This window comes from Oculina patagonica, chromosome 13 (assembly GCF_052425735.1).
Source record: "Oculina patagonica isolate OP01 chromosome 13, crgOcupat, whole genome shotgun sequence".
Classification (NCBI taxonomy): Eukaryota; Metazoa; Cnidaria; class Anthozoa; order Scleractinia; family Oculinidae; genus Oculina; species Oculina patagonica.
The window spans coordinates 9,265,447-9,293,433 of record NC_135770.1 but is presented as its reverse complement, the minus strand read 5'-3'; the positions used below and the strand labels follow the sequence as shown (position 1 = coordinate 9,293,433).

The window sequence follows — 27,987 nt, the reverse complement described above, 5'->3', positions numbered from 1 at the left end:
TTTCAAGACTTCCACTCCTAAACAACATGAAAAGCGTCTTTCACCCTTTAGCAAAACGCTACTCCATACCACAATTGACAGCCAACAGATAGACCATAGCAAAATAGTCGTAGTCTCATAGAGACCTTTGATTGAAGCGACAGAGGCGACAGAGACGATCGGGGCGATCATATGAAAACCAGCCCTACAAAGAGAAAAGCGAGAAATTGATATAAGAAATAGATTTAAACAATTTTTGCAATCGTGACAGCTTTTGAATTCTTGTAAAAGCAATGGCGGCTGTCAAGACTGTTAACTGAGTTTTCGCAAAGTGATCATAACCCTAGGCTAAAAAGAACAGAATTCACGATTTCGATACAATCAGTCACTGAAGAAAATGTCATATCAACAAACTATAGAAAGACGACACCTTTGCATATCCCACACAGTCATCATGTTTCAATCACTGTTCTTGTTTAGTAAGGCAGCTTGTTTGCAAAAAAGAGTCAGCTAGGATCAGTTAGTTCGCATTTTTAAATGACAAATTTTGCAGTTAACCTAACTTAGGTAAGTTGTCATTTTGCGAAAGTTTTCTATAAAAAATCGCTTGCTTCTTTCACGGAGTCGCTATCTTTGGGAGCGAAACGTGTAGCGCCTGTGGGCTAATTCAATTAAAAGTAAATAAAATGGTATTATATGTGAACACAGATCCACAAACGTTATTTTTATTAAATTGTTCGGAGGAGGCGCTTTTTACGAATTTTTCCGGGGATAGTTAAATTCGGAAGTTAATCGTTTATTGATCAAACGTTACAAGTGGTATAATGTGAGGAAGAGCTAGAAAAATTGGGAAAGCAAATTCTAAAGTAAGTTTAGTTTAGAAGTTTTATTCAGAATAAAGAAAGTAGAATTCATTTATTTCTGTTTAATGACATCTAAACTTATATATATGAAAATTTCAGACCTTGACCGCTTTCGTAATTTTTGCGAGCAGTGAGCGTTGTCAAGGATAACCTCATGGTAGAACAATGGTATAAGCAGAAGTTGCCATTTCAGTTCAGCCAATCACCTTACTCATTCTGTCATCAACAGCCAATAGAAAGATCACATTCCAACGTGCTCGTGCCACGCCGACAAGTGGTTTTCATCGGTCTCTCCGTTTCAGTCAGGCTGTAGGTTTGCCACAGGAAGACAGGTAGGATCAGTTTACAAGACTTAGTATTTTTTTCAGTTAGTCCTCTTTTGAACTCAAATAGAAGCTGCAATTGAAAAGCCAACCGTTTATTCTTATGTATTTATTTTCTGCAGGTTTTCATCGCTTGAGTTAAGACGTTATCATTGTCCATCTGCAGGAAACGTTGATACATTTTCTCTGCGAATATCCAAGGTAGGGAGGGAGAATGCCAGTATAATTATGTATTTCGGTTTTACCGACTAATTAAAATAGACCACCGTTAACGTATACTTCGAATTCTTGACAAACTTAGAATGTTACAATTTTTTTTCTATAAAAGTTACGTTGCTGTAAGTGTAAGATTCGTGTTTTTCACTTGGGAAGTGCTTATGTTGAAATGCGTATAGGTTAATAACTGATAGGGCGCAGTTCCAGGTTTTTTCACTTGTGACTTACATTTAAATGATTTTGGGCTGTTTCTGTTTGCAATTTTGTGCTGTCAGGTCGAGTAAAATCGTGCTCTGTTGTTCTTTTTCCCCAGCTAACGACAAGAATTTTGGTCAAAACTAGTCACGGTCTATCTTAAATCCAATTGAAACGCCTTAGAAAGTAAACATTTACGAAAAAAAATGGTAAATGATGTTGATGGCATGAAAATTTCTTTTCCATGCCCAGCTCGTCCAAAAACGGAGTTATATGGATGCTTTTTGCGTAGACCGTTGTTTTGCGTGCTCTGGGCATGTATTTTACTGGGAAATATTAAGTACAAGAAAAATTCATCGTTAGGGCATGAAACATTGAGCGTCATGCCCTGGGGCTTTTATTTTTGCGCCTGGGATTTGTTTATCGTGCCTGGCATGGAATTGGGATTCGCCCGTGTCGGGCATGAAAAGCGCTCATTTCCGTTTCATGCTCAGCATGAAAACTGCGTTTTTTCATGCTGAGCATGAAAAAAGCTCATTTCCGGTTCATGCCCAGCATGAAAACTGAGTTTTTCATGCTGAGCATAAAAACGGCCTATTTCCGGTTCATGCCCAGCAGAAAACTGTTCATTTCCGGTTCATGCTGGGCATGAACCGGAAATAAGCCATTTTTATGCTCAGCATGAAAAACTCAGTTTTCAGTTTTCATGCTGGGCATGAACCGGAAATGAGCTGTTTTCATGCTCAGCATGAAAAACACATTTTTCATGCCCGGCGTGACAAATTCTTCGGGTGCCTGAAAGTCGTACCCAGACTTTGCTCGGTCGCTTGACAGAGGCCGCCGCGCGAAAAACGTGCACGGGAGGCATGAGAATTTCACAAGCATGCTATGAGAGAGGTTTTTACCAGTCACCCGGATTGAAAATTACCTCGGAACGTTTTGTTCAACAACGCGCATGAAATAAAACGCTCCATGCCCAGGTAGGAGGAATCGGCGGTTGTAAGTACTGTATTTCCAGTAGCATGCCCAGAGAACTTAAAAATTGGCTTCAGTTTTTCAATATTACCGGAAAACTCTTCTCACTTGGCATGAGACCATGCCATCAACACTTTAAAAGAGCTTTTTACGACTCGCTGCACGGCTTTCACAAAACGATGGCATGAAATCTGTCAAAAATCATGCCCATTCCATTAATATTGTAAAAAATTGATCGAAAGTTTACTTTCTAAGCCGTTTTGATCACGCGATGTTTTCTGGCAGAAACACATAAACCTCTTTTGTCACCGAACGTGTAGACATCGTGCAATTTCTAATAAATTCTGTTTTTGGATTCCCCACGTTTTCGAAAAGAGTACATCGTATCAATTTCACAATTTAAACTACTGGGATACCAGTAATTGTGTTTATCCAAAAAAATCTATATGTTTTGAATATTTATTTCCTGATGTTTTTCTCAAATGCTAATTTCCAGCTTCCACAAAAGCGTGATTGTGGTGAATTCTATTGGGCGCGCTTCTTCGAGATGGATATTTTGCAGATAAAAATTTCGTGATTTTTTCAACATACTCTTTGAATTGCTTAGAATTTCAGTTCGTTTATGACAAAAGCAGAAGGTCACTAAAAAAGTCAAAAGCAAGAAATTGATATAAGAAATAGATATAAACAGTTTTTGCAGATCGTGACAGCTTTTGAATTCTTGTAAAAGCAATAGAAAGACCACACTTTTGAATATCCCACCCAGTCATTATGTTTCAATCACTGTTCTTGTTTAGTAAGGCAGCTTGTTTGCAAAAAAGCGTCAGGTAGGATCAGTTAGTTCGCATTTTTCATTGACGAATTTTGCAGTTAACTTAACTTAGGTAAGTTGTCATCTTGCGAAAGTTTTCTTTAAAAAATCGCTTGCTTCTTTCACGGAGTCGCTATCTTCTGGAGCGAAACGTGTAACGCCTGTGGGCTAATTCAATTAAAAGTAAATAAAATGGTATTATATGTGAACACAGATCCACAAATGTTATTTTTATTAAATTGTTCGGAGGAGGCGCTTTTTACGAATTTTTCCGGGGATAGTTAAATTCGGAAGTTAATCGTTTATTGATCAAACGTTACAAGTGGTATAATGTGAGGAAGAGCTAGAAAAATTGGGAAAGCAAATTCTAAAGTAAGTTTAGTTTAGAAGTTTTATTCAGAATAAAGAAAGTAGAATTCATTTATTTCTGTTTAATGACATCTAAACTTATATATATGAAAATTTCAGACCTTGACCGCTTTCGTAATTTTTGCGAGCAGTGAGCGTTGTCAAGGATAACCTCATGGTAGAACAATAGCATAAGCAGAAGTTGCCATTTCAGTTCAGCCAATCACCTTACTCATTCTGTCATCAACAGCCAATAGAAAGATCACATTCCAACGTGCTCGTGCCACGCCGACAAGTGGTTTTCAACGGTCTCTCCATTTCAGTCAGGCTGTAGGTTTGCCACAGGAAGACAGGTAGGATCAGTTTACAAGACTTAGTATTTTTTTCAGTTAGTCCTCTTTTGAACTCAAATAGAAGCTGCAATTGAAAAGCCAACCGTTTATTCTCATGTATTTATTTTCTGCAGGTTTTCATCACTTGAGTTAAGACGTTATCATTGTCCATCTGCAGGAAACGTTGATACATTTTCGCCGCGAATATCCAAGGTAGGGAGGGAGAATGCCAGTATATGTATTTCAGTTTTACCGACTAATTAAAATAGACCACCGTTAACGTATACTTTGAATTCTTGACAAACTTAGAATGTTACAATTTTTTTTCTATAAAAGTTACGTTGCTGTAAGTGTAAGATTCGTGTTTTTCACTTTGGAAGTGGTTTTGTTTAAATGCGTATAGGTTAATAACTGATAGGGCGCAGTTCCAGTTTTTTCATTGGTGACTTACATTTAAATGATTTTGGGGTGTTTCTGTTTGCAATTTTGTGCTGTCAGGTCGAGTAAAATCGTGCTCTGTTGTACTTTTTCCCCAGCTCACGACAAGAATTTTGGTCAAAACTATTCATCGTCTACCTTTAATCCAATTGATCACGCGATGTTTTCTGGCAGAAACACATAAACCCCTTTAGTCGCCGAACGTGTAGACATCGTGTAATTTCTAATAAATTCTTCTCTTCCTCGGAGTTTTTGGGTTCCCCACGTTTTCAAAAAGAGTACATCGTATCAATTTCACAATTTAAACTACTGGGATACCAGTAATTGTGTTAACCCAAAAAAATCTATATGTTTTGAATATTAATTTCCTGATGTTTTTCTCAAATGCTAATTTCCAGCTTCCACAAAAGCGTGATTGTGGTGAATTCTATTGGGATGTGCTTCTTCGAGATGGATATTTTGCAGATAAAAATTTCGTGATTTTTTCAACATACTCTTTGAATTGCTTAGAATTTCAGTTCGTTTATGACAAAAGCAGAAGGTCACTAAAAGAGTCAAAAGCGAGAAATTGATATAAGAAATAGATATAAACAGTTTTTGCAGATCGTGACAGCTTTTGAATTCTTGTAAAAGCAATAGAAAGACCACACTTTTGAATATCCCACCCAGTCATTATGTTTCAATCACTGTTCTTGTTTAGTAAGGCAGCTTGTTTGCAAAAAAGCGTCAGGTAGGATCAGTTAGTTCGCATTTTTCATTGACGAATTTTGCAGTTAACTTAACTTAGGTAAGTTGTCATCTTGCGAAAGTTTTCTTTAAAAAATCGCTTGCTTCTTTCACGGAGTCGCTATCTTCTGGAGCGAAACGTGTAACGCCTGTGGGCTAATTCAATTAAAAGTAAATAAAATGGTATTATATGTGAACACAGATCCACAAACGTTATTTTTATTAAATTGTTCGGAGGAGGCGCTTTTTACGAATTTTTCCGGGGATAGTTAAATTCGGAAGTTAATCGTTTATTGATCAAACGTTACAAGTGGTATAATGTGAGGAAGAGCTAGAAAAATTGGGAAAGCAAATTCTAAAGTAAGTTTAGTTTAGAAGTTTTATTCAGAATAAAGAAAGTAGAATTCATTTATTTCTGTTTAATGACATCTAAACTTATATATATGAAAATTTCAGACCTTGACCGCTTTCGTAATTTTTGCGAGCAGTGAGCGTTGTCAAGGATAACCTCATGGTAGAACAATAGCATAAGCAGAAGTTGCCATTTCAGTTCAGCCAATCACCTTACTCATTCTGTCATCAACAGCCAATAGAAAGATCACATTCCAACGTGCTCGTGCCACGCCGACAAGTGGTTTTCAACGGTCTCTCCATTTCAGTCAGGCTGTAGGTTTGCCACAGGAAGACAGGTAGGATCAGTTTACAAGACTTAGTATTTTTTTCAGTTAGTCCTCTTTTGAACTCAAATAGAAGCTGCAATTGAAAAGCCAACCGTTTATTCTCATGTATTTATTTTCTGCAGGTTTTCATCACTTGAGTTAAGACGTTATCATTGTCCATCTGCAGGAAACGTTGATACATTTTCGCCGCGAATATCCAAGGTAGGGAGGGAGAATGCCAGTATATGTATTTCAGTTTTACCGACTAATTAAAATAGACCATCGTTAACGTATACTTTGAATTCTTGGTAAACTTAGGATGTTACAAAATTATTTGCTTTAAAAGTTACGTTGCTGTAAGTGTAAGATTCGTGTTTTTCACTTGGGAGTGCTTATGTTGAAATGCGTATAGGTTAATAACTGATAGGGCGCAGTTCCAGTTTTTTTCACTTGTGACTTACATTTAAATGATTTTGGGGTGTTTCTGTTTGCAATTTCGTGCTGTCAGGTCGAGTAAAATCGTGCTCTGTTGTTCTTTTTCCCCAGCTAACGACAAGAATTTTGGTCAAAACTAATCATCGTCTACCTTAAATCCAATTGATCACGCGATGTTTTCTGGCAGAAACACATAAACCCCTTTAGTCACCAAACGTGTAGACATCGTGCAATTTCTAACAAATTCTTCTCTTCCTTGGAGTTTTTGGGTTCCCCATGTTTTTGAAAAGAGTACACGGTATCAATTTCACAATTTAAACAACTGTGTCTACCCTAAAAAATTAATATGCTTTGAATATTAATTTCCTGATGTTTTTCTCGTATGCTAATTACCAGCTTGCACAAAAGCGTGATTGTAATGAATTTTATAGGGACGCGCTTCTTCGAGATGGATATTTTTGAAGATGAAAATTTTGTGATTTAATTCAAGGTGGAATCATTTAAAAGTTTTAACATTAAGTTGCGAGGAAATAAAGTAATTTGCTTATTTGGGTAAAAATTGTTCGTAATGTATTAGCATCAAGTTCTTTTAAATTGCGAAGAAGCAAGACGCGATAAAAAGGAACAACCAAATTCGCTCATTACTGTTTTCTATGAAACTCAATACATTGCAGACTAACCAAGATGCACAAAGCTTACAAAAACAAAAACAAGAATGGAAATTATTAGGTTTTTTTTTGTAATTTTAATTTTTTTTTGACATATAGTTATATTACGTACAATACAACACAAGACATAACACTACTTACAATAAGCTATAACTACAATAGACTGCATACGGCAAATTACAAATACTAACAGTAACTTAATTATACCTATAGAATATACAATGCGTTATTTATGCGTTTATTTAAAAAAAAGAGAAAACAAAGAAAATAAGAAAAGAAAAAAAGATAAAAGAAAACTAGAAGCTAGTGACATGCTGAGAAAAGGAAATTACACAAATTAAGCTCAACTATTATTGAGAGATGACATTAGTTTTTCCCACTTTTTGTAATGTTTATAAAGTTGGCCATTTTTGGTAGCTATTTTTTTTTTCAATGTAGTATACTGTTTTAATCTTTGCTAAAAAAATTTTTAGTGCTGGTTTAATTTTATTTAATTTACATTTATAAATAAAGAACTTTCCTAGAAGTAACAAGTGATTCAGGATAATAAAATCTTCGTTGTTTTTGAACACTCCAAACAGTATATTTTCAAGTGTCAAAGTATCTAAAGATATATTCTCGTTTGAAAGCCAAGAAGAAAAAGCCTGCCAGAAGTCTTTTGTTATATCACAGTAAAGGAGCAAATGTTCGAGGGACTCGACCTCTTTCAAACAAAAGGTGCACATTGGTGATTCAATCATTTTAAAACGGAATAACCTCTCATTTGTGAAAATTATATCGTTTAAAAATTTATATTGGAACTCTCTAATTTTTGTTTCAATTGTGACAGTGAATGGTAAAGAATAAATTTTTTTCCAGTCTTCTATAAACACGGGAATTTTTTTTTTTTTTTGGGGGTGGGGGGGTTTTTTTTTTTTTTTTAATTTTTTTTTATAGAAGTTTTGAGGGGTTTTTAATCGTTTTGTTTTAAAAAAAAAAAAAATTAATTGTTAGAGAAAAAGAAAAGCCCGAAAAAAGGAAAAAAAAAAAGAGGGAGAGAACGGAAGGAGAAAAAGACCGGAAAAAGGGAAAAACTGTGTTTACTGATTTTCTATTCATACCGTGTTGGCCAGTGTAGATTTTAAACAAATTTAATTCGAGTATAGAGAAGCCAAAAGAAAAAGGAACAACATATTTCTAAATAACTGTATAAACCAGAACGTAACATAACGTAAAACCGAATCAGCTGCAAACGTTGAAGGTTTTAAACATGTGCAAAGAGAACAACGCTGTACGCTGCTTTTGTAGAGTTTATACGATTTACTTTTTCGAGCAATGGTAAGTTAATTCGTCCTGGCGATAATCCTTAAACGTTTTCGAAGGTTAATTTGAAAGAATAGGCATCAACCTCCACAAACACACTGAACGTCTGTAGCACGTGAAGCTACGTCAATGGCGTGGCACAGTTTGTGTTTTAGGGGCTTTTCGGGAACGGCTCTGACTCTGACTCGCTTAATGCTACAGAAACCGGGATAAGCTCCGGTTGTATGGGCCACTTAGGCTCGGACACAGACTTTACCTTACCTTACCTCTGACTCGTGTACGATGTTATTTCAAAATTAATAGCTAATAAATATAACGTTTTGGACTACAGAACACTGTTTGTTTTGACTTTTTAAGTATTGACAGACATGGTTCGAGTTATCAAGAGTAAAATTATATAGAAAATGACCTGAAGGGAAACGAAAATTGGTTCGAGTTAGCGGGAGATTCGAGTTATCGAGGGTTCGAGTTACCGAGGGTAAAATTACAGTAAATGTATGACAGAAATCCAGGGGAAATCGATTTTGGTTCGAGTTAGCGCGAGGTTCGAGTTAGCGAGGGTTCGAGTTATCGGGAGTCGACTGTATGTGATTCTTTGATAATTAGTCTCCATTCGTTTGGTATGGCATCGACAATTCCTATTAATTTGAAATACTGGATTGGAGATAGATTCGCTTCCAACACTTTAGGACTTTCAAGAAATTTATCCGTATCGGATAACAAGTCACCAATTTTAACAATTCCTTTAGTAAACAAATGTTTCTCAAATAGAGATTTTCCGTGCATCAAAATATTTCTATTATTCCAAATAATTTGGTCTACAACATCCTCATAAGTGGCTACCTTTGATTTCTTTAAATTGCGAAATGCCTCTAGACACTCTTTGTAGAATATTGGAAGATGAGTCGGTAGTTTACTAGTTTCAAAATCACAGAACAGGATGAGTTTTCCACCTATATTTTCAAAAAAGAAATCATCTAAAATAATTTTCCAAGTGCTGTTGCTCTCACCTAGATATTTTTTTAAGGTCATGACTCTTTGAGCCGATATCATCGATTCAATATCAAGCATTTTTAGTCCTCCATTTTCAATATCGTTAATAAGCGCGGTCCGTTTAATTTTATCGTTACCTTTCCAAATGAAACTGAAAATCAGTCTGTTTATCTCCTTGGCAAGATCGTTTGATATTGAGATTGCAGTCGCTTTACTCAAAAAGTTTGGAATAATGAAGGTCTTAACTATTTGAATCTTACCAATCAGGGTAAGACCCCTCCACTTCCACATACTCAACGTTTTTTTAATAGATTGGAAAATTGAGTCGAAGTTTGCTTTGTCTCGTGATGGTTTGTGATAGTCAAACACGGTACCTGATATCTTGATTGATTTTCGCACGTTGCGAGTTAAGTCATTTTGTGCTAGTTTATGAGGGCCGATAGCAAAAACTTCTGTTTTATCGTCATTAACTCGGAGACCAGAATGCAGTAAAAAAAAACCTTTTAAGTAGCACAAAGTCGCGAATATGAGTTTATGTCTTTTAGAAAACAAGTCATGTCATCTGCAAAAAGCGTCAGTTTGATCTCCACATTTTTGACCATTATTCCTTGTATGTTTTTGTCTAGATCTTGTCTGATTTGACATGCGAGAACTTCCAAAGCTAAAATGAATAATGAAGGTGTTAGAAGGTCACCTTGTCGTACGCCACGATGGACAGAGAAAAAACCTGTAGTAAAGCCATTATTTACGAGTGTATCCATAGAGGACAGGAACATGAACCACCGATTCGCCCAACAGCATGTGGGTAGGAGCATTTACGAAAGCTCACCCTCGGCCCTTTGCGGCCATCACAGCAAGCTGACTTGACAGTCCACAAGAACTTCGCCTGCCTGGTCCCTCCTCTAGCCCCTCATCCTGAGCCTACGTCCCCAATCTCCGCACACTCCGGATCATCAACCACAAACCACAAATGTCTGGGATCCATATCTATAAACAACACACGACACGATCCTACACCACCAACAGGCCATAGCCTCTGCACAAAATCGGTACGAAAAGCTAATCAAGCATAAATAAGCCCCCCCCCCCGCCCGCCGCGCGCGGGCGCGGCCGCTCGGGGGTGGGTCCGGCGTGGCTGGGGGGGGCGGGGGGGTGGTGGGGGTCTCTGCTGGGCTTTGTGTGGCCATGGCCGGGGGGTTGAGTCCCAGTTGCTCCCATGTGTGGGCGTCGGGCGGCGTGTTCTGCCCTTCCGGGCTCTTAATTAAGATACAGCTGGATATGTTTGTATAAAATGTTTTTACCCATTGTAAAAAGTACGGTCCAAAATTGAATTTTTCCAATACTTTAAATAGATATGTATGGTCCAGAGAATCAAGGGCCTGTTCAAAGTCAATTGCCCTTAGAATACCTGTTTTATTGGTGATTTTTGCCAATTCAAGTAAATCGTCGATTGTTCTAACTGCATCAAATGTAGACCTTCCTTTGATAAAACCATTTTAGTTATGGTGAATAAGTTCTGGAAGGACTGGCCCCAGCCTTCTAGCAAACGCTTTGGATGCAATTTTAACATCTACGTTGATCAGTGAGATAGGTCGCCAGTTCTTTATAAATCGTCTATCTTTATCTTTTTTCTCCAATAGAGTAATCTTTGCCTGCTTTTGCGAGGTTGACAATTGCCCGTGTTGGTGAGAGAAGTTTAGATACTTTTCGAGATACTTTGCAACCAAGTGCCAGAACGCCAAGTAAAATTCCACAGTTAAACCATCATTTCCGGGTGTTTTGTTTTTCGGAAATGTCTTCAAAGCTTCGTACGGTTCGGATCTAGTAAGTTGTTTATCTTAAGTCTCTTTCCCTTCATCCGACAATTTTTTAGTGTCCACTTCATTAAGGAAACGGTCAATTGAATTCTCACCTAAATTATACGAGTCTCTATCGTAGAGTTTGGCATAGAAATCATGGATCTCTTTCATTATTTCTTTTGGCTCTGTTATGTGTGAATCATTATCCATGGATAATTTCCGTATACATGTCTTTTTCTTTTTAGCACTTTCTAAATTTAAAAAGTACTTGCTATTCTTTTCGCCCTCTTCATACCAATTCACCCGAGATCTTATGATTGCTCCTTGTGTTATATAATCATAATGGCGGTCGTATTCTGTTTTAAGAACTTCTAAATCGCAGATATTTTCAGTACTTGGGTTTTCGTCACATTTTTGCTGACACTCTTTTAGTCTTCTTTCAAAATTTACCAGCTCTGACCTTCTCTCTTTAGCTTTCTTCTTACTATAACCAATCGTTTCATAGCGTATTTTGTATTTTAAATAATCCCAGGTAACCCGCGGGTCTTCGATTTCCCTACTTTCGTCTACCCATTCGCCAATTTTGTTCCTAATTAAGTCTACATATTCTTTATCTTCTGACAAACTTGCATTGAATTTCCAAAACGACGGTCCATAAGCCGAGTTCTCTATACCATTGATGTATAGGGTAATGGCGGAGTGATCAGATCTAATAGCAGGGATAATATCAACCTTATCAACCTCTTCCTGTATATTATTTGATATCAATCAATAACCTAACCGGCGTTGTATCATTGGAGTTTTCTGTCTCCAGGAGAAACGCTTTAATTTTGGGTTTCTGACTCTCCAAATGTCTATTAGGTCAATACATAAACATAGATTTTCTATCTTTTTGGACGATTTTTTAGTGTCAATTTCCAATTTATCTAATTCATTCTGTATTTCGTCGTAGAAGTAGAAGATGCATTGTTCGTTGGTCTTGTTTGGCGCATAGATATTCAAAAATAAAAAAGACTGACCTTGAACGAGACCTTTTAGAATGATATACCGACCTTCATTATCTTGTTTACATACCTCAAATTTACAGTCAAGTCCTTCTTTGACTAGTGTCAAGACACCTCTGCTGCGCTCAGAACCATGGCAAAAAACAAATCTCCTCTCCACCGGGATTTCCAGGTGTTTTCCACCTCGGGTGTGCTGTAAGTCTCTCGTAGAAAAATTATATCAGCTTTATCCTTCATACACCAATGAAAAAGTGCTTTTCGTTTATCAAAAGATCTTATCCCCCGAACATTTAAAGATAGAATACCAAAATTTAAATTAAGTTTTGTGACTTTTTAAGGGCATATAAAAGTGAAAGGGCGAGCAATTGCAGAGAATGAGATAGTAATCTTTAGTAATTGAGCTAACGAAAAAATTTGCATGTCTTTTAAACAAGAAAAATGTAAAGCTAATTAACATTGAAAAAGAAAAAGAAACAAAAGAAAAACATTTATAACACCTACAACTACAATTGAACATATATGTAAAACAATAGCCAGCGATGAAAGCTGTTAATTGCGCTACTAATGGAATAGGTCTTGCACGCATTGCGATAACTAAATGACACGCATGCAGCTCCATTTTTATGAACAAATATGAATGAGGCTTACATGTTAAGCTTATGAATACCTTGATAGAAAGTTTATGTTCCAAGGAAATTAGAAGATTCAAATACCATCAATAAAAAGTTTGTCCGGCTCTGATCTTTTGAAGAACGCCGACTTTCCGTCTTCTTTTGCTTTTTTGAACTTTGGCATTAATTCCTTTCTGCGGTCCACAATTTCTTTCGGGAGGTCTGGCGAAATTCCAAAACCCGTTCCTTTCAGCTTTCTTGCAATCGACATGACTCGCTCTCTGTCGGAGTATCGCAGAAAGCGTGCGATTATTGGCCTTGGTTTTTCTTGCGATGGATCACGCTTGCCAATGCGGTGCACTCGTTGAAACTCAAAAGAATCCGCCTCACTGATTTTAAGTTCCTTCTGTATAACGTCAATTAACACCTCTTTGACATTTTCTTCTAAGAGGTCGAAAAATTCAGCAATGCCGTAGAAGCGAAGGTTTTCCCGTCTTTGGTACACCTCCATGTACAACTTCTCGTTTCTTAAAGCCTCGATCTTTCCTTTGAATTTGTTTTCGGTGTTTACTGTGTTTTCTTGGATAGTTTGTTCCAGAAGCTTTACTTTCTTCTTTAAATTTTCTATCTCTGTATTCGCGAACGACATTCCTTCATCTAACACCTTTAGCTTTGTTGTGGCGTCCGTGCTGAAGCTTTCAAACTGCTCAGCTTTATCCTGTAACTTGTTAACTTTTCCATCGACCACTTTCACAAAGTCTTCAAGGTTGTCCAATTTCTTTTCCATGTTGTCTAACTTCTGCAGAACAAGGTCTAGCTTCGGCATTACAGAATTAGCCAACTCCAAGGCGGCGGAGATTTCGTCTACTTCGCTCGGTTGCTCCGTGTCAGACATGTGCAACTTGACTTTGGCTTTCTTCTCCAACGGTGAAAGGGATTCTTCTTCCGACGAATTTGATACACTTCTCCACGCCGGCCCGGTTCTCTCTACACGAGTTTTTCGCCTGAACTTTTCTCCTTTTTCTGCCATGCAGAGGCCTCCATATACGAATTTTGAGCGGAGCTAGCAAAAACACGTCTATACTCAACCCATGCTCGGCCCAATCCCGGAAATTATTAGGTGGCAATGTCTCTAAAAGCGGTCCATCGCATTTCTGGTTGGAAAAACGTTTACCCTCTAACTTTGCCCACAGGCAGCCCAAGCTAACGACAAGAGCCACAGTACTCTTAGACTCAATTTATAAGGATTTGTATGGGAATGAAACAATTTTGATTTACGATGTATAAATTCGACCGTTTTATAAATTGACTAACACTGTTGCTGTGTCGTGTTCTTTCTTGTTTGCCTGCCCCTCGAGCCAATTTGAAGTGATTTGGATCAGTTATTGCTTTGCGAAATTTTGAACACGTGTACTTTATTAAATATTCCCAAGGCTGGAAACTATTTTCGACAGCATCTTACTCGAAGCGAAATATCTTCCGTGAAATTGGTCAAATCACTACAGAATTTCCACCACCGTAATCTCCGGGAATTTCTCTTTCCTATTGTTGTCGCTTTGGTTCTGAGTGCTTTGGTGAAGCGTAGAAAATTCTTCCAAAGTGCGATTTTTGCTTTTCTCAAAATGGCGTCAGGTAGACAAAATTGACCTCAGCGGTGGAGGGGCATGGCGATATTGTTACTTACGGTGGTGGAAACTTTGTAGCGATTTGACCAATTTCACGGAAGATATTTCGTACACAGGCTATTTTTCGGTAACGAGTTAAATATCTCTGACAGAAATGAGGCATAACGATCCGTTTATGAATTCAGCGCTAAAAGTTATCTATTTCAGAAACGATAACTATCACTTCATCGGTGGCAACCTTGCTGCGACAAGGACCAACATTTGAAGCGCGAAATGTCAGCTTTGTCAATAAAAGCGTGCAAGAGTTTTAAGCTAAACGGTGATTAAAGGGCGTGTTTCGTCGACGATATAAAGGCTAAAGCTGGCTTACCTGCGATATCTACTGTAAGTTAAGACAACTTCGTTCAGTCATATCTCTTTTGGAAATAAAGTTGGCTTCACAATATGAGAAAACTCCCTTTTCGGTAACGAGTATAATATATTTATATCTCCAACAAAGACCAACATTTGGAGCTCTTAATGTCAGCTTTGTCAATTTTTTGGGTTGATTTATAATAAGCTGGGTTACCATTATAACGCAACATGGTCTTTTAAGAAACAGGCAAAATTACAACTACAGTAGCTTATCTTCTAACCTGCCATTTTTGAGATCGTCAGCTGCAACGGATTGGACGTGAAAGCAAAATAAAGGATAGATATTCCAAAGAATGGAAAACTGTTTTCAGCCACCTTATACCTACCATAGATGGGTGTCCTTAACTAAAAACTTAAAGCGCGATGTTTTAAACTCAGCCACCACAAACTATATATTGACTTAAGGATTTTAAAATACACTCTCTGTTAAAATTGTTTTGCTTTATTTTTATGTAACCGTAAGCAGAGAATGACTCAAAAGTCCAGTATAGTGGTTTCTTTTTATCGTTTTTGCAATAATTGTCTTCAATAATATAACTACAAAATAACATTTTTTCTTAAAATCAAAATTGCGTGTAACAACAACTGTTTCTAATTTTCACTTTCTCTTTCTCTCTGACTTATTTCGTATCTAATTAACAAAACTCGTGCAAAAGCTGTGAAAACACGAGCCGTCGACTCTGTTACCACAGCTGCCTTGTTGGTGTTTTGACGCCTTTGAAAGCAAACTTTAAGACGCGAAGAAGTCATAAGCTCGAGAAAGCGATTTCATCAGCGCAACTCTCTTGATGACCTTTTTTTGAATATAAGCGTCATTTTTCAAAACCTAAACCTTCATTCTGGTGTAAGACCTCGCTCAAAACGTAGCCGTTATATACATTAAACGTCATCGGTAAGTATAGTTAACACTGAATACTTAATATGTTAGTGAGCCTTGTTTTCGAGACCTTTCTTCGCCACAATCCATCTCATGCAGAAACCCCAAGAGTTCATTCAGGACAAAGAAAAAATATTAAGTTAAATTTGCATTTAGATTACTAGCGATTTTAGTATTTTCTTTAACTACGGACCACGGAGAATTAAAGAAAACAGAGCATGACAGTAACTTTAATTAGATGGACGAGACAAACATTTTGTCGACAGTTAAAAGTTGGCGAGGGTCAATGAAAGCGTGCCAGAACTAGTTGAAGCTAAACGGTGATTAAAGGGCGTGTTTCGACGATATAAAGGCTATAGCTGGCTTACCCGCGATATCTCCGTCAAGTCAAGAAAACTCGGTTCAGTCATATCTCTTTTGGAAATAAAATTGGCTTCACAATATGAGAAAACTCTCCTTTTCGGTAACGAGTATGATATACTTTTATCTCCAACAAGGACCAACATTTGGAGCTCAAAATGTCAGCTTTGTCAATTTTTGGGTTGAATTATTATTAGCTGGGTTACCATTATAACGCAACATGGTCCTTTAAGAAACAGGCAAAATTACAACTACAGTAGCTTATCTTCTAACCTGCCCGGCCAGTTTTGAGATCGTCAGCTGAAACGGTTTGGACGTGAAAGCAAAATAAAAGATAGATATTCCAAAGAATGGAAAACTATTTTCAGCCACCCTATACCTACCATAGATGGGTGTATTTAACTAATAATTTAAAGCGCGATGTTTTTAACTCAGCGACCACAACCTATATAGGATTTTAAAATACACTTTCTGTTAAAATTGTTTTGCTTTATTTTTATGTAACTGTAAGAAGAGAATGACTCAAAAGTCCAATATCGTGGTTTCTTTTTATCGTTTTTGCAATGATCGACTTCATTAATATAACTACAAAATAACATTTTTTCTAAGAATCAAAATTACGAGTAACAACAACTGTTTCTAATTTTCACTTTCTCTTTCTCTCTGACTTATTTCGTATCTAATTAACAAAACTCGTAAAAAAGCTGTGAAAACACGAACCGTCGACTATGTTACCACAGCTGCTTTGTTGGTGTTTTGACGCCTTTGAAAGCAAACTTTAAGACGTGAAGAAGTCATAAGCTCGAGAAAGCGATTCCATTAGCGGAACTCTCTTGATGATCTTTTGTTGAATATTAGCGTCATTATTCAAACTCCTAAACCTTTATTCTGGTGTAAGATCTCGCTAGAAACGTAGCCGTTATATACATTCAACGCCATCGGTAAGTATAGTTAACACTGAATACTTATTAAGTTGGTGAACCTTGCTTTCGAGACCTTTGTTCGCCACGATCCGTCTCATGCGGAAACCACAAGAGTTCATTCAGGACAAAGAAAAAATTAATGTTGCAGTTAAATTATTAGTGTTTTAGTATTTTCTTTAACTACGGACCACGGAGAATTAACGAAAACAGAGAATGTCAGTAACTTCAATTAGATGGATGAGTGAAACATATTGTAGACACTTAAAAGTTGGCGAGGGTCAATGAAAGCGTGCGAGAGTTTTTAGCTAAACAGTGATTAAAGGGCGTGTTTCGACGATATAAAGGCTATAGCTGGCTTACCCGCGATATCTCCTGCAAGTCAAGACAACTCCGTTCAGTCATATCTCTTTTGGAAATTTAGTTGGCTTCACAATATAAGAAAACTCTCCTTGTCTGTAACGAGTATAATATATTTATATCTCCAACAAGGACCAACATTTGAAACTCTAAATGTCAGCTTTGTCAAATTTTTGGGTTGAATTATAATTAGCTGGGTTGCCATTATATCGCAACATGAAACAAGGCAAAATTACAACTTCAGCAGCTTATCTTCTAACCTGCCAGGTTCGAGATCGTCAGCTGCCACGGTTTGGACGTCAAAGCAAAATAAAGGATAGATACTTCAAAGAATGGAAAACTGTTTACAGCCACTTTATACCTACCATAGATGGGTGTCCTTAACTAAAAACTTAAGGCCCGATGTTTTAAACTGAGCCACCACAAATTATAAATGATTTTAAAATACACTTTCTGTTAAAATTGTTTTGCTTTATTTTTATGTAACCGTAAGAAGAGAATGACTCAAAAGTCCAATATAGTGGTTTCTTTTTATCGTTTTTGTAATGATCGTCATCAATAATGCAACTACAAAATAACTTTTTTTTTCTTAGAATCAAAATTACCTGTAACAACAGCTGTTTCTAATTTTTACTTTCTCTCTCTCTCTGACTTATTTCGTATCTAATTAACAAAACTCGTGCAAAAGCTGTGAAAACACGAGCTGTCGACTATGTTACCACGGCTTCTTTGTTGGTGTTTTGACGCCTTTGAAAGCAAACTTTAAGACGTGAAGAAGTCATAAGCTCGAGAAAGCGATTTCATCAGCGGAACTCTCTTGATGATCTTTTGTTGAATATTATCGTCATTATTCAAACCCTACTCAAGCAGCGCATATAATGCCTACCATCAAGAAATATGAACTCAGGGAATAAGATCAATTTTGTCGAGTATATAAAGTCGGTAGTGTCAGTGTCGATCGAGCGTCTCGATTCGATCGAGTCGCGTTTACAAATTGTAGGATAAATTGTCGAAACATATCAAATATGAAAACTAAAACGCTTAAACTGGACTTTTCACGAAGTTATTTCTGTATCAAAACATCTTTACATGTATAACGAATCGACTTCGACTTGTATCGAAACAACCGCGAACTTTCTTATCGCTACTATGAAGCCAGAGTTTGGCGAACCTTCGAATCTTTGCTCGTACTCGTCCTTTTTTGCGACTTCAGAATCAGAATTGAAGGCAGGAAAAACTGAAGTCGTTCGAGGCCATTTCTAAATCGACGCATATGCTAAAAACAAATGTCTGAAAAAAATCCAAGAATAAAAGTTGTCTCCGCTTTTGTTGTTGCTCTGTTGCTCTGTTTTCATCGTTGCTAATGTTTGGGTTTTACGTCACTAGTCCCAGTCTCCCTTCAACCCGGTCGTGGGGCAGACAAACCGAACTTCAAAAAATCATAAAAAATTCCGGTTTTAACCAAAAAACAAAAATGTTTGCGCCATTTTGCTCAGAATTGGACAGAGATTTGTTTAAGTGAAAGTTTTTTGGGGGATTTATAGGCACTTCAATCCATTTCCATCTGAGTCATCTGCAGCCAAAGACGTTTGTTGACAGTTTCAATGCTCTAATATAGCAATTTTAAATAAAAATTGACCATTATTTTTAGGTTTCCTACGACACAAATAAAAATTTTGCCTGTTCAAAAATCTAGTGAAATCCGTGACAAAGCCCCTTTAATTTCAGGCCGTTGGGTCGATTTGTTATTTTGATTTTCCTAAGCGAAGGAATAGTTCCAACGCTGTGGCATGCCATTTATGATATTAAAACCAAAAAGTTTCGGAACTCTATAGGTTTTAATATTTCGGCTTTTACTGTTCATGTAAGTAACGGATATGAAGACTGCAGAAACAACGATTCGAATGAACTGCCGAGTGAACAGCCAAACATGTGCGTAAGCACCTGAAAGGTCTGAACAAACTGACTGAGCAGACGAAGGTCGAAAGTGCAGAAAACCATCCATAAGACTGACTGACTAGAGAGTTTACAGACTAGATGGTAAAGAAAAGTCCTAATAGTTATGCTTGTGTAAGTAACAGACTCAATGACTGGCTATGGTGGTTTACTTAGTAGTGATCTGTTGTCTTTATTTAAATTTATCGCTTAGATAAATTACTATTTTAGTTTAATTAAGGAATTTATAATAGTGAGCTCACTAGTAAGTTTTCTTTGATCGGAGTAGATTGTCATGAAAGCTCAGAAAGTCTGCCATTCAGATAATATAACAAGAAACAGTTTTTTTTTTTTTTTTTTTTTTTTTTTTTTTTGTAAAGACAACCTGTTACTACCAAGTAAAACCCAATAGCCAGTCGTCAAGTAACATAGCCGAACTTGGTACAATTCTTGGATTTTAATATTAAGGTATTGTCCTGAGACGTCAAAACTTTTCCCTCACTTATTTTAACCGCGTGCTATGCTAATACCCACTCTTTTTGGTGCCCAGATTGCGCGCGCACGCATGATGCGAGCGTTCAAATTTAAAGTACGCGTGTACAACAAACCGTCGCGAGCTAACAAATGAAAACGACCAAGCGAGTTTGTTCCGTGCCAAGCGCTCAGCTTTTTCCGATGGTGAGTAAATTATTTTTGTTTTTAAAAGATTTAATTTGCCGAAATTAAATCCTAATAACAATGTTTAAAACATAACTGCGAAAGCTTATTTAATTTACGGCATTTTTTAGTAAAGTAATCTCATCATCAATCTTGTAAAGCACATCCAACGAACTTTCCTAACTTAGGTCATTAGATTTTTGCCAGTTTTAAACTTTTTGTAAACGTATCATCGGTATAGATTGTAAACAGTTAGCTCAGCCACGTAGGGCCAGCTGTGGTACCACAGTTTGAAACGTGGTTTTAGAGAGATTTACCCTGATTTGGCTTTTAGTTAACGGTACGTTACAATACGGAAAATAGATCAATGTAACGTATTCCCGCGCGCGCTTATCCTGTTTTCTAGCTTTACTGTTAGCGAATTAATTATCTCTCTAAAGGGTCTGTCACTGCGCCCCTGACGAGAATGGCAGACTTTCTGAGCTTTCATGACAATCTACTCCGATCAAAGAAAACTTACTAGTGAGCTCACTATTATAAATTCCTTAATTAAACTATAATAGTAATTTATCTAAGCGATAAATTTAAATAAAGACAACAGATCACTACTAAGTAAACCACCATAGCCAGTCATTGAGTCTGTTACTTACACAAGCATAACTATTAGGACTTTTCTTTACCATCTAGTCTGTAAACTCTCTAGTCAGTCAGTCTTATGGATGGTTTTCTGCACTTTCGACCTTCGTCTGCTCAGTCAGTTTGTTCAGACCTTTCAGGTGCTTACGCACATGTTTGGCTGTTCACTCGGCAGTTCATTCGAATCGTTGTTTCTGCAGTCTTCATATCCGTTACTTACATGAACAGTAAAAGCCGAAATATTAAAACCTATAGAGTTCCGAAACTTTTTGGTTTTAATATCATAAATGGCATGCCACAGCGTTGGAACTATTCCTTCGCTTAGGAAAATCAAAATAACAACTAACCCTAACCCTAACCCTAAACCCCTTTAATTTCAGGCCGTTGGGTCGATTTTTGTTTGGTTGAGGAATACGATTTGGCAGCAACCGACATTTACTGCTAAATTATAAAATCTACAAATGCAAATTAGATAGCTTTGAAGTTACAGTGAAAACCGTCTCGCAAAAAATAAAAGATTTGATCCAAAAAATGCGATATTTGTTCATGGGATGTAATGATAGACTTTTACTGAAAATATTTCACATACCGATGAAGGTCCGAAATTTGCCTTATCCGTTCTAACGCAGACAACCTCTTAAGACTGGTTCTCACATGATCGTCCCAATCGTTTCTATCGCCTCTGTCGCTTCCAAAAGTTTGCTGGCGATTATATGAGAACAATACAGAGGCGATCGCTAACGTCTGCGACGATTGGGGCGATCACGATCGCTTCGATCGCCCGTGTTTATTTGTTCAGGCATTTTAGGAGGCCTCCACAGGTACAAAGCGTAGCAGCCTCGTGTCATAGGGTCTGGGTCTGTAGCATTAGACAACATCAACCCATGTAACTCTGCTCTTTATTGCTGCCCATCTCTCATGGGATTCTTATTTGCGGTGGAATAGCCCATGTGGCTACTAAGTTAACGCCGGAAGCGTGATTGCGTAAACACGGGTTATATCTGCCTTGAAACGTTTTAACATGACTCAGCACGCACTTAGAAACAAAAATCTTTAGATAATGCACTGATTTCTTTTATTCATTACTCGTAGACTATGAAGTGTTTTGTTTTCTTCATATTTACTTGGGCCTTGGTGGTGTCAGTCGCCCGCGATGCTCAAGATTGGGTGAGTCTTTTAACTCAGTACCAATCCGTACTTTGTTAAATTTCTTAAGGAAAAACTATTACATTTTCTAAATTGCTGCCTTTTGTAAAACTGATATGATCAATTTATTTCTTTAACAGGACGAATACTTATCTAGAGACCAAGGTTAGTCTTTTTATAAGCCTCTTTTAGCAATTGTAACTAATAGCATGCAGAACAATTTTTTCTTTCATCTTCTTATGGTGGTGGTGGTTGTGGTGGTGGAGTTAAACAAAAGAATTGTGGTGTTGGTGTTGGTGGTGGAGGTAAACAATAAAATTGTGGTGGTGAAGGAGAAAAAATTTTACAAACGTTTTTGCTATTTCTAATTTTTAAGCGCTTTTATCAATGAGTTCACTCAAGAGTATCGAGTATAAAACCGTGGTTCGAAAACAGTAATGTCGGTGGTATTAAACTTATGCGAAAAGAGGCTTGCTTAATTAGTCTGTATGGTTTAGTGATTACGATACGCTAAACCGATACTGTGAATCCTGTCAAACGGGTTATACCAGCCAAGATAATAATAGAACATTACATCATCCACAATTTAATTAAATCCACCGCATTTCATTCACGAGTCTATGAGGTCATCGCCGTTAATTTATTCTGCCCCGCGCTAATAAGATTCCACCCCCAATTTCCGCTTACGCAGACTTCGACTGTATGAACAACTACTTCCTAAACCCGATGCAGTGCACTTATCCCTAACTAATAATGGTACGAAAACTATATTCTTCTCTACACAATACAGCTTGTACAGAACCTCTTGGCATGGAAAGTCACCTCATCACAGATGCTCAGATCACGGCCTCTTCTCAGTGGGATGTAAACCATGCTGCAATCCAGGCAAGGTTAAACTTTCTGGCAGGTGGAGCCAAAGCAGGAGGATGGTCAGCTCTATCAAATGATCTCAACCAATGGATTCAGGTCGATCTTGACAGTTACACCAAAGTAACAGGTATAGCTACACAAGGACGAAATGCATACAACCAGTGGGTAACCAAATACAAACTGGAGTTCAGTGAAGATGGCCTACACTATCGTTTCTATCACGAACATGGCCAGAATTCACCCAAGGTAAGTATTACGATTGTAATTAATCGGGCGTGGCCGATTTATAGTTTACCCTTTGGTCGTCCTAGACGATAGTCTCCTGTCGGCTAAAAATGACGGGGATAGCCTGGGCCAATCGGTTTCATTTCAGTTTTGACAGTAAATCGTTGTAGGAACACTGGGTCGACTTTTGGGCTAATCTGCAATCTGGTTCTCTTCTTTGCTTCGGCGGGAGGACAGAGAAAAAAACTTAAGGGGTAAAGTACTAATAATCACCATTGTGAAACTGTAGTTGCTTTGACAAGTTGAAGCTATTTTTGTAAATAAAAGGGGTAACGTCATTCATGTCACGCAATGTTTTTGTGGGAAACTTTGAAACTAGACGCTTTGCTGGTTTTTACAAATAGCAGTGTGATCTGGCGGTACATTTTTTTGAGGCGGACTCCACTTTAAAACTATTTTTTTATATATTTAGCAAGAAGTATGTCGATTTTCATTTCCGCACAGTTGGGCGTCAAAGTCGCCTGTCACAAAAAGTAGAATGTTTGCACAACTTGTTTTGGATATACAGTATTTTAGATTTGACTAGTGACGTTAGTAAGACACTTCTCAAGACGTCAGCAAAATATTGGCAATGTACAGTATTGGTGTGAACTTGAATGGAATTTTTTACGAGATCAGTAAAGCTATCGAGTGAAAAGATGACTTGAAAATGAAAACTTCGAATAATTATAATTAAATACCAATTGAATTTTAGATGAGAAATTCCGGAAGTGACATCTGTGTTCAAAATAGGAATTTTTGTACAACTTAAAGTTCCGAAAAAAAGACCACATGTTTTGTAAAAATCACAGACAAACATGATCAGGAAAACAAAACAGGCCAATGGGTTTTATTCACGAAAATACAACTTTCTTAAGAAAGAGTTTGTAAACAAGACAATGGAATCGAATTACATTTCACACGAAATTTGCATACATTTGAACTTGCAAAAAAGAAGTATCTCTGCAGAGACATAATAGCGAGACCTTGCATTAATAATTATTGTATTCTGATCTGATTGTTATTTTTTATGCATTAACTATTTGAAAGTGGTTCTCATCGATGAAAACAAAACGGTTTTTCATTCACTGCTTGAAGTATTTATAGACGTGAAAACATTCGCTTAATCAAATTACATTCTGCACGAAATATTTTGTATCCATTTGTCCCGAAACTTTGAGGAAATTGAAATCTTTGTTGGACAGTACTGCATAAAAGCAGTTCATAGAATTGAATAAAAAGATAAGAACCATATTGATAAAGGAAATTTTAAAATTTTATTTTGGCTCTTTTGACGAAATTCAGGATTTTCAAACACTGCCAGTAAACGGCTGTTTCTTGTCTGTCTCTAACGACTTTGCTACGGTTTCGAACGAGCTAATTTTTCAACATGATATCATGGTAGTGGGCAGAAGTCGGTTCGTTCTGAATTTTTCAATACGGTATACAAGTTACAGCTCAATATACAGACCCTCTGTACAGTACAAAACGTTTTGGGAACAAACCATTGTGAACTTATTTTCTATGTTGATCAGTAAAATCCTTAGTACGACATGGGGTTTGTTATCAAGTTCGTTAGTACGTTAATACTGCAAGGTGTATAACCTCAGAGAATTATTATCAAGTGTGTTTTGTTTTATTAGCGGTTTATACTCTAAGGTCTTGGTATGGGAGATCAAAAGTAAGGCAAATTTCTGTTATTATCTGATTGCTTGGCACAGATTAGTACGATACTGAATTGGTTAGGAAATGTAAACAAATGAATGAGAATAAATGAATGAATGAGAGAATGAATGAATGAATGAATGAATGAATGAGAGTAGAAAGGGAGGGACAGGTGGGGGTGAAAGGCTAAGGAGATGGAAAGGGAGGGAGAATTAAAATCCATGCTTGGTTATATCACGCAACCTTTGACTTCTGTTGTTTTCTCACAAGAACAAAACTTAAAGTGGGGTTCTACCTGAATTTGAATGGAACTTTAAGAGATTTAAAGAAGGGATTGAAGATAAGAATGGAAACACCACCAAACAGCTGACCCCCTCGCAAGAGCACTCCGGGTTGTCAGGAGACTGTTTGGTGTCCGTCCACCAATTTTTAACTTCAAATTCAAATTTTAAAATCACATAAAATCTCCAATATTTCTTATTTGTCTAAATTTTACTAATCCTTTGAGAAAAACTATCGCCTCTCAGACATCCCCCAAAATCGTCCAAAAATTAACAAAATACTGCAAAACAAATATATATGGGATAAGTAAAGCTTTTTTGGATTCCTTGAAACGCGGCTTAAATGGTTTTCAGTGTTTTCCAGCCCTTATACTTTGGTGTCAGTACTACTATTCTTCACCAGTTGCTATTACAGTAATGGTATGAAACAAATACCTAATCATTGGTCAATAAGTTGTGATCATTTTTTTTTTAAAAAAAAAAAAAAAAAAAAAAAAAAAAAAAAAAAAAAAAAAAAAAACCAAAAATAACAACCAAACTTACTTCCTTTGAGTCTCTATTGACAATAGTAACCTGATTAGGAGTTGTATACTGTTCCATTAAAGTGTAAGGGCTGGAAAATACTGAAATGCGTCAGCCACCTAAAGCATTGGAAAAATCGGTCTTCAGGTAAAAACCCCGCCTTTATTAAGTATTGTGAAAAGGCTGCACTTTGCTAAGTGTTACAAATTTATATTTTCTAGACGTCTAGTTCAATCGTTTATTTGTATTGTGCGAAATATATTTTTTTATAAATTGAGACCATTATGTCATTAAGTAATAATGCAATCTTGAAAACATTCCAGATTTTCATTATTAAATAGAAACACGAAAATTACAAATTTGGGAAAACAAGCCTGTCAAAATGACGTTGCCATGGTGATTTCAAGTTACTGGCACCAATAACTAATCCTACCAAATTATTGCAAGATAAATTTTAGATAAACACGCAAAGTTTGGCAGCGTTTGGTTGAATCTTGAAAAAATTAAAAGCGTCCAAAGTCAGCGCGGGCCTCAAAAGCCACCCTCCGGCCTGAATAGGTTTAAGTGACTGTTTTTCCAGTGATTTTTACTGTACTGTACCCTGCCGTTCAAGTCAAAACAGATAGCTAATTATTAAGCGCCCGATTTTAAGCTTCTCAAGCTTCTAAAGCTTCTTGTTCAGGAACATAGAGGAGGGAAGATTTTGCTACTAGGGGGTTCTGTCTGGGGGCATGCCCTTCAGAAATTTTTAAAAATCAAGCGGCTCTGAAACTCTTTGTTCAACATTTTTCATAAGGTATCTCTTAAAAAAAATTAATTTTGTCCAACTTGGGATTATTTTTCCAACAAAACATATTGTTTAATTTTGGTTCAAAATCTAGACGAGACAAATACCTCTTCTTGACTCAGCTCTTGCTAGTTACAGCCCTGTAGTTAGGCATCTGATTCTGATTAATCGTTATCTTGCAAAAAGTAAAACCAAGCTCGGGCCAAACTGACCCACACTGTCAGAGCTTATCCAAGTTTCTGTGGCATACAACTAAGAGTATTGTGCTTCTTTCCCTGGATGGGATGCTATTCCATCGCAGGTTCCCAATTACTAGAAGCTTGTGAGGTTGTGAGACCCAAATACCTGACGAAAGCTTCCAGTCTGTGAATGAGTTGTAATCGATCTTGATCTCTTTTTATTCCATTTCTAGGAATTTGATGCTAACCAAGACAGTGACACTAAAGTGTACCATCAACTCACTCCGCCGATTAACGCACGCTATATCAGGCTTCGTCCAACTGCGTGGCACAATCATACATCAATGAGAATGGAGCTTTATGGGTGCCCAGGTATTAACATTATCATACACTGTTAATTTGTTTACATAATGAGCGGTTCCGAAAGGCAAAAATAAAGTCGTCGAGCTTCAGTACATTGTGAGCAACACGGCGAGGGAAGGAGGGCAAAATGATAAAATGATTGTTTGTAGAAGTATTTTATAAGAAGATAGTGAAATCTTACAAGTTTAAATTGATCATCAGAAAGGCCAACTATTAATTTCACTGTTTTGCATGTATTCTGGAAAATAAATCTGGTTGTCAGACATATTGTAATCCCTTGTTTCAATGCCGAGAGTGGTGTGATTTAACCCTCCGCCTCGCGTTAAATTGAACCAAACAGTTATTTTATTTTTTATTACTTGCGACAGTCACATTTGTTCTCATTGAAATTGCTTAGGTTCACCGAAATTAAAAACAACTTTGGTGCTGAGTGGAACATACGGTGCACCAAAAGTGTTCTCGGTTGTCGCGCATACAGACTGATCTTGTCTCAGTTTTCCGTGCATTGGGTTCACGAACCTCACCTAACCGTGTTTAGGTTCACGAACCTACTGTAATTAGTACACCCATCGTTAAATGAAGATCTGTTACATGCAGTTGGGTTCAAATAAACGCGGGGACTTAGACAAACTTGCCGCGGTACTTCAAGTCGACATTTAATTCCTAATTCCTTTCATTCAGCATGTGCAGAGCCTCTTGGTATGGAAAGCGGTCTTATTACAGATGCTCAAATTACATCCTCGACAGAATGGAATGCAAATCATGCCGCTATCCAGGGCAGGTTAAACTTTCTGGCAGGTGGAGGCAAAGCAGGAGGATGGTCAGCTCTACTAAATGATCTCAACCAATGGATTCAGATCGATCTTGACAGTTACACCAAAGTAACAGGTATAGCTACACAAGGACGAAATGCATACAACCAGTGGGTAACCAAATACAAACTGCAGTACAGCGAGGATGGAGTGAACTTTGACTATTACGTGGAAGCAGGCCAGAATTCACCCAAGGTAATGCAATTCATATGCCATTTAGAGAAACCAGTAGAATTTCAGTTGTAAAGATTACTGCAGCTGTCAGAATTGCCTCTTCGCATTCTCTGATGCCTAAAAGTACATCTCCTATTCAACTAGAAATGCATGCTTATCATTTATTTAATTTCAGGAATTTGATGCAAATCAGGACAGTGATACTATTGTTTACCACCAGTTCAACCCACCAATTGTCGCCCGGTTCATAATACTTAGGCCAGCAGCGTGGCACAATCACATATCAATGAGAATGGAGCTGTATGGCTGCCCAGGTATTTATAACTTGAGTACTCATCCCCCATTCACTTGTACCATAGGTGTTACTGTCATTTGCCCAACACGGAGATACTTATCATCGAGCCACAATATATACTTTTAAGTCTGTTCTCCCAATGGAATACATAATCAAGAGTAACAAATC

General features: G+C 37.2%; 2 protein-coding genes across 3 annotated transcripts; one reads left to right on the top strand and one right to left on the bottom strand.

The window, feature by feature from the left end:
- The first annotated feature begins 1,075 nt into the window (after positions 1-1,075).
- LOC144635018 (EGF-like repeat and discoidin I-like domain-containing protein 3) lies at positions 1,076-27,987 on the top strand. 2 transcript variants are annotated; one of them, XM_078494087.1, is made up of 11 exons: positions 1,184-1,366; positions 3,831-4,063; positions 4,177-4,255; positions 5,793-5,895; positions 6,009-6,087; positions 21,554-21,628; positions 21,748-21,772; positions 22,398-22,723; positions 26,409-26,547; positions 27,220-27,545; positions 27,700-27,986. In XM_078494087.1, the coding sequence occupies exons 6-11, from the start codon at positions 21,557-21,559 to the stop codon at positions 27,943-27,945; spliced, it is 1,134 nt and encodes a 377-aa protein (XP_078350213.1). In that variant the 5' UTR covers positions 1,184-1,366; positions 3,831-4,063; positions 4,177-4,255; positions 5,793-5,895; positions 6,009-6,087; positions 21,554-21,556; the 3' UTR covers positions 27,946-27,986. The 2 variants fall into 2 exon arrangements, with proteins under 2 accessions (XP_078350214.1, XP_078350213.1); XM_078494088.1 differs by lacking the exons at positions 3,831-4,063; positions 4,177-4,255; positions 5,793-5,895; positions 6,009-6,087 and adding an exon at positions 1,076-1,174 and having other exon boundaries at positions 1,288-1,366; positions 27,700-27,987.
- On the bottom strand, positions 12,112-13,779 carry LOC144635043 (uncharacterized). Its single transcript, XM_078494112.1, has one exon. It carries the CDS (start codon positions 13,705-13,707, stop codon positions 12,772-12,774), a length of 936 nt encoding a protein of 311 aa, XP_078350238.1. The 5' UTR covers positions 13,708-13,779; the 3' UTR covers positions 12,112-12,771.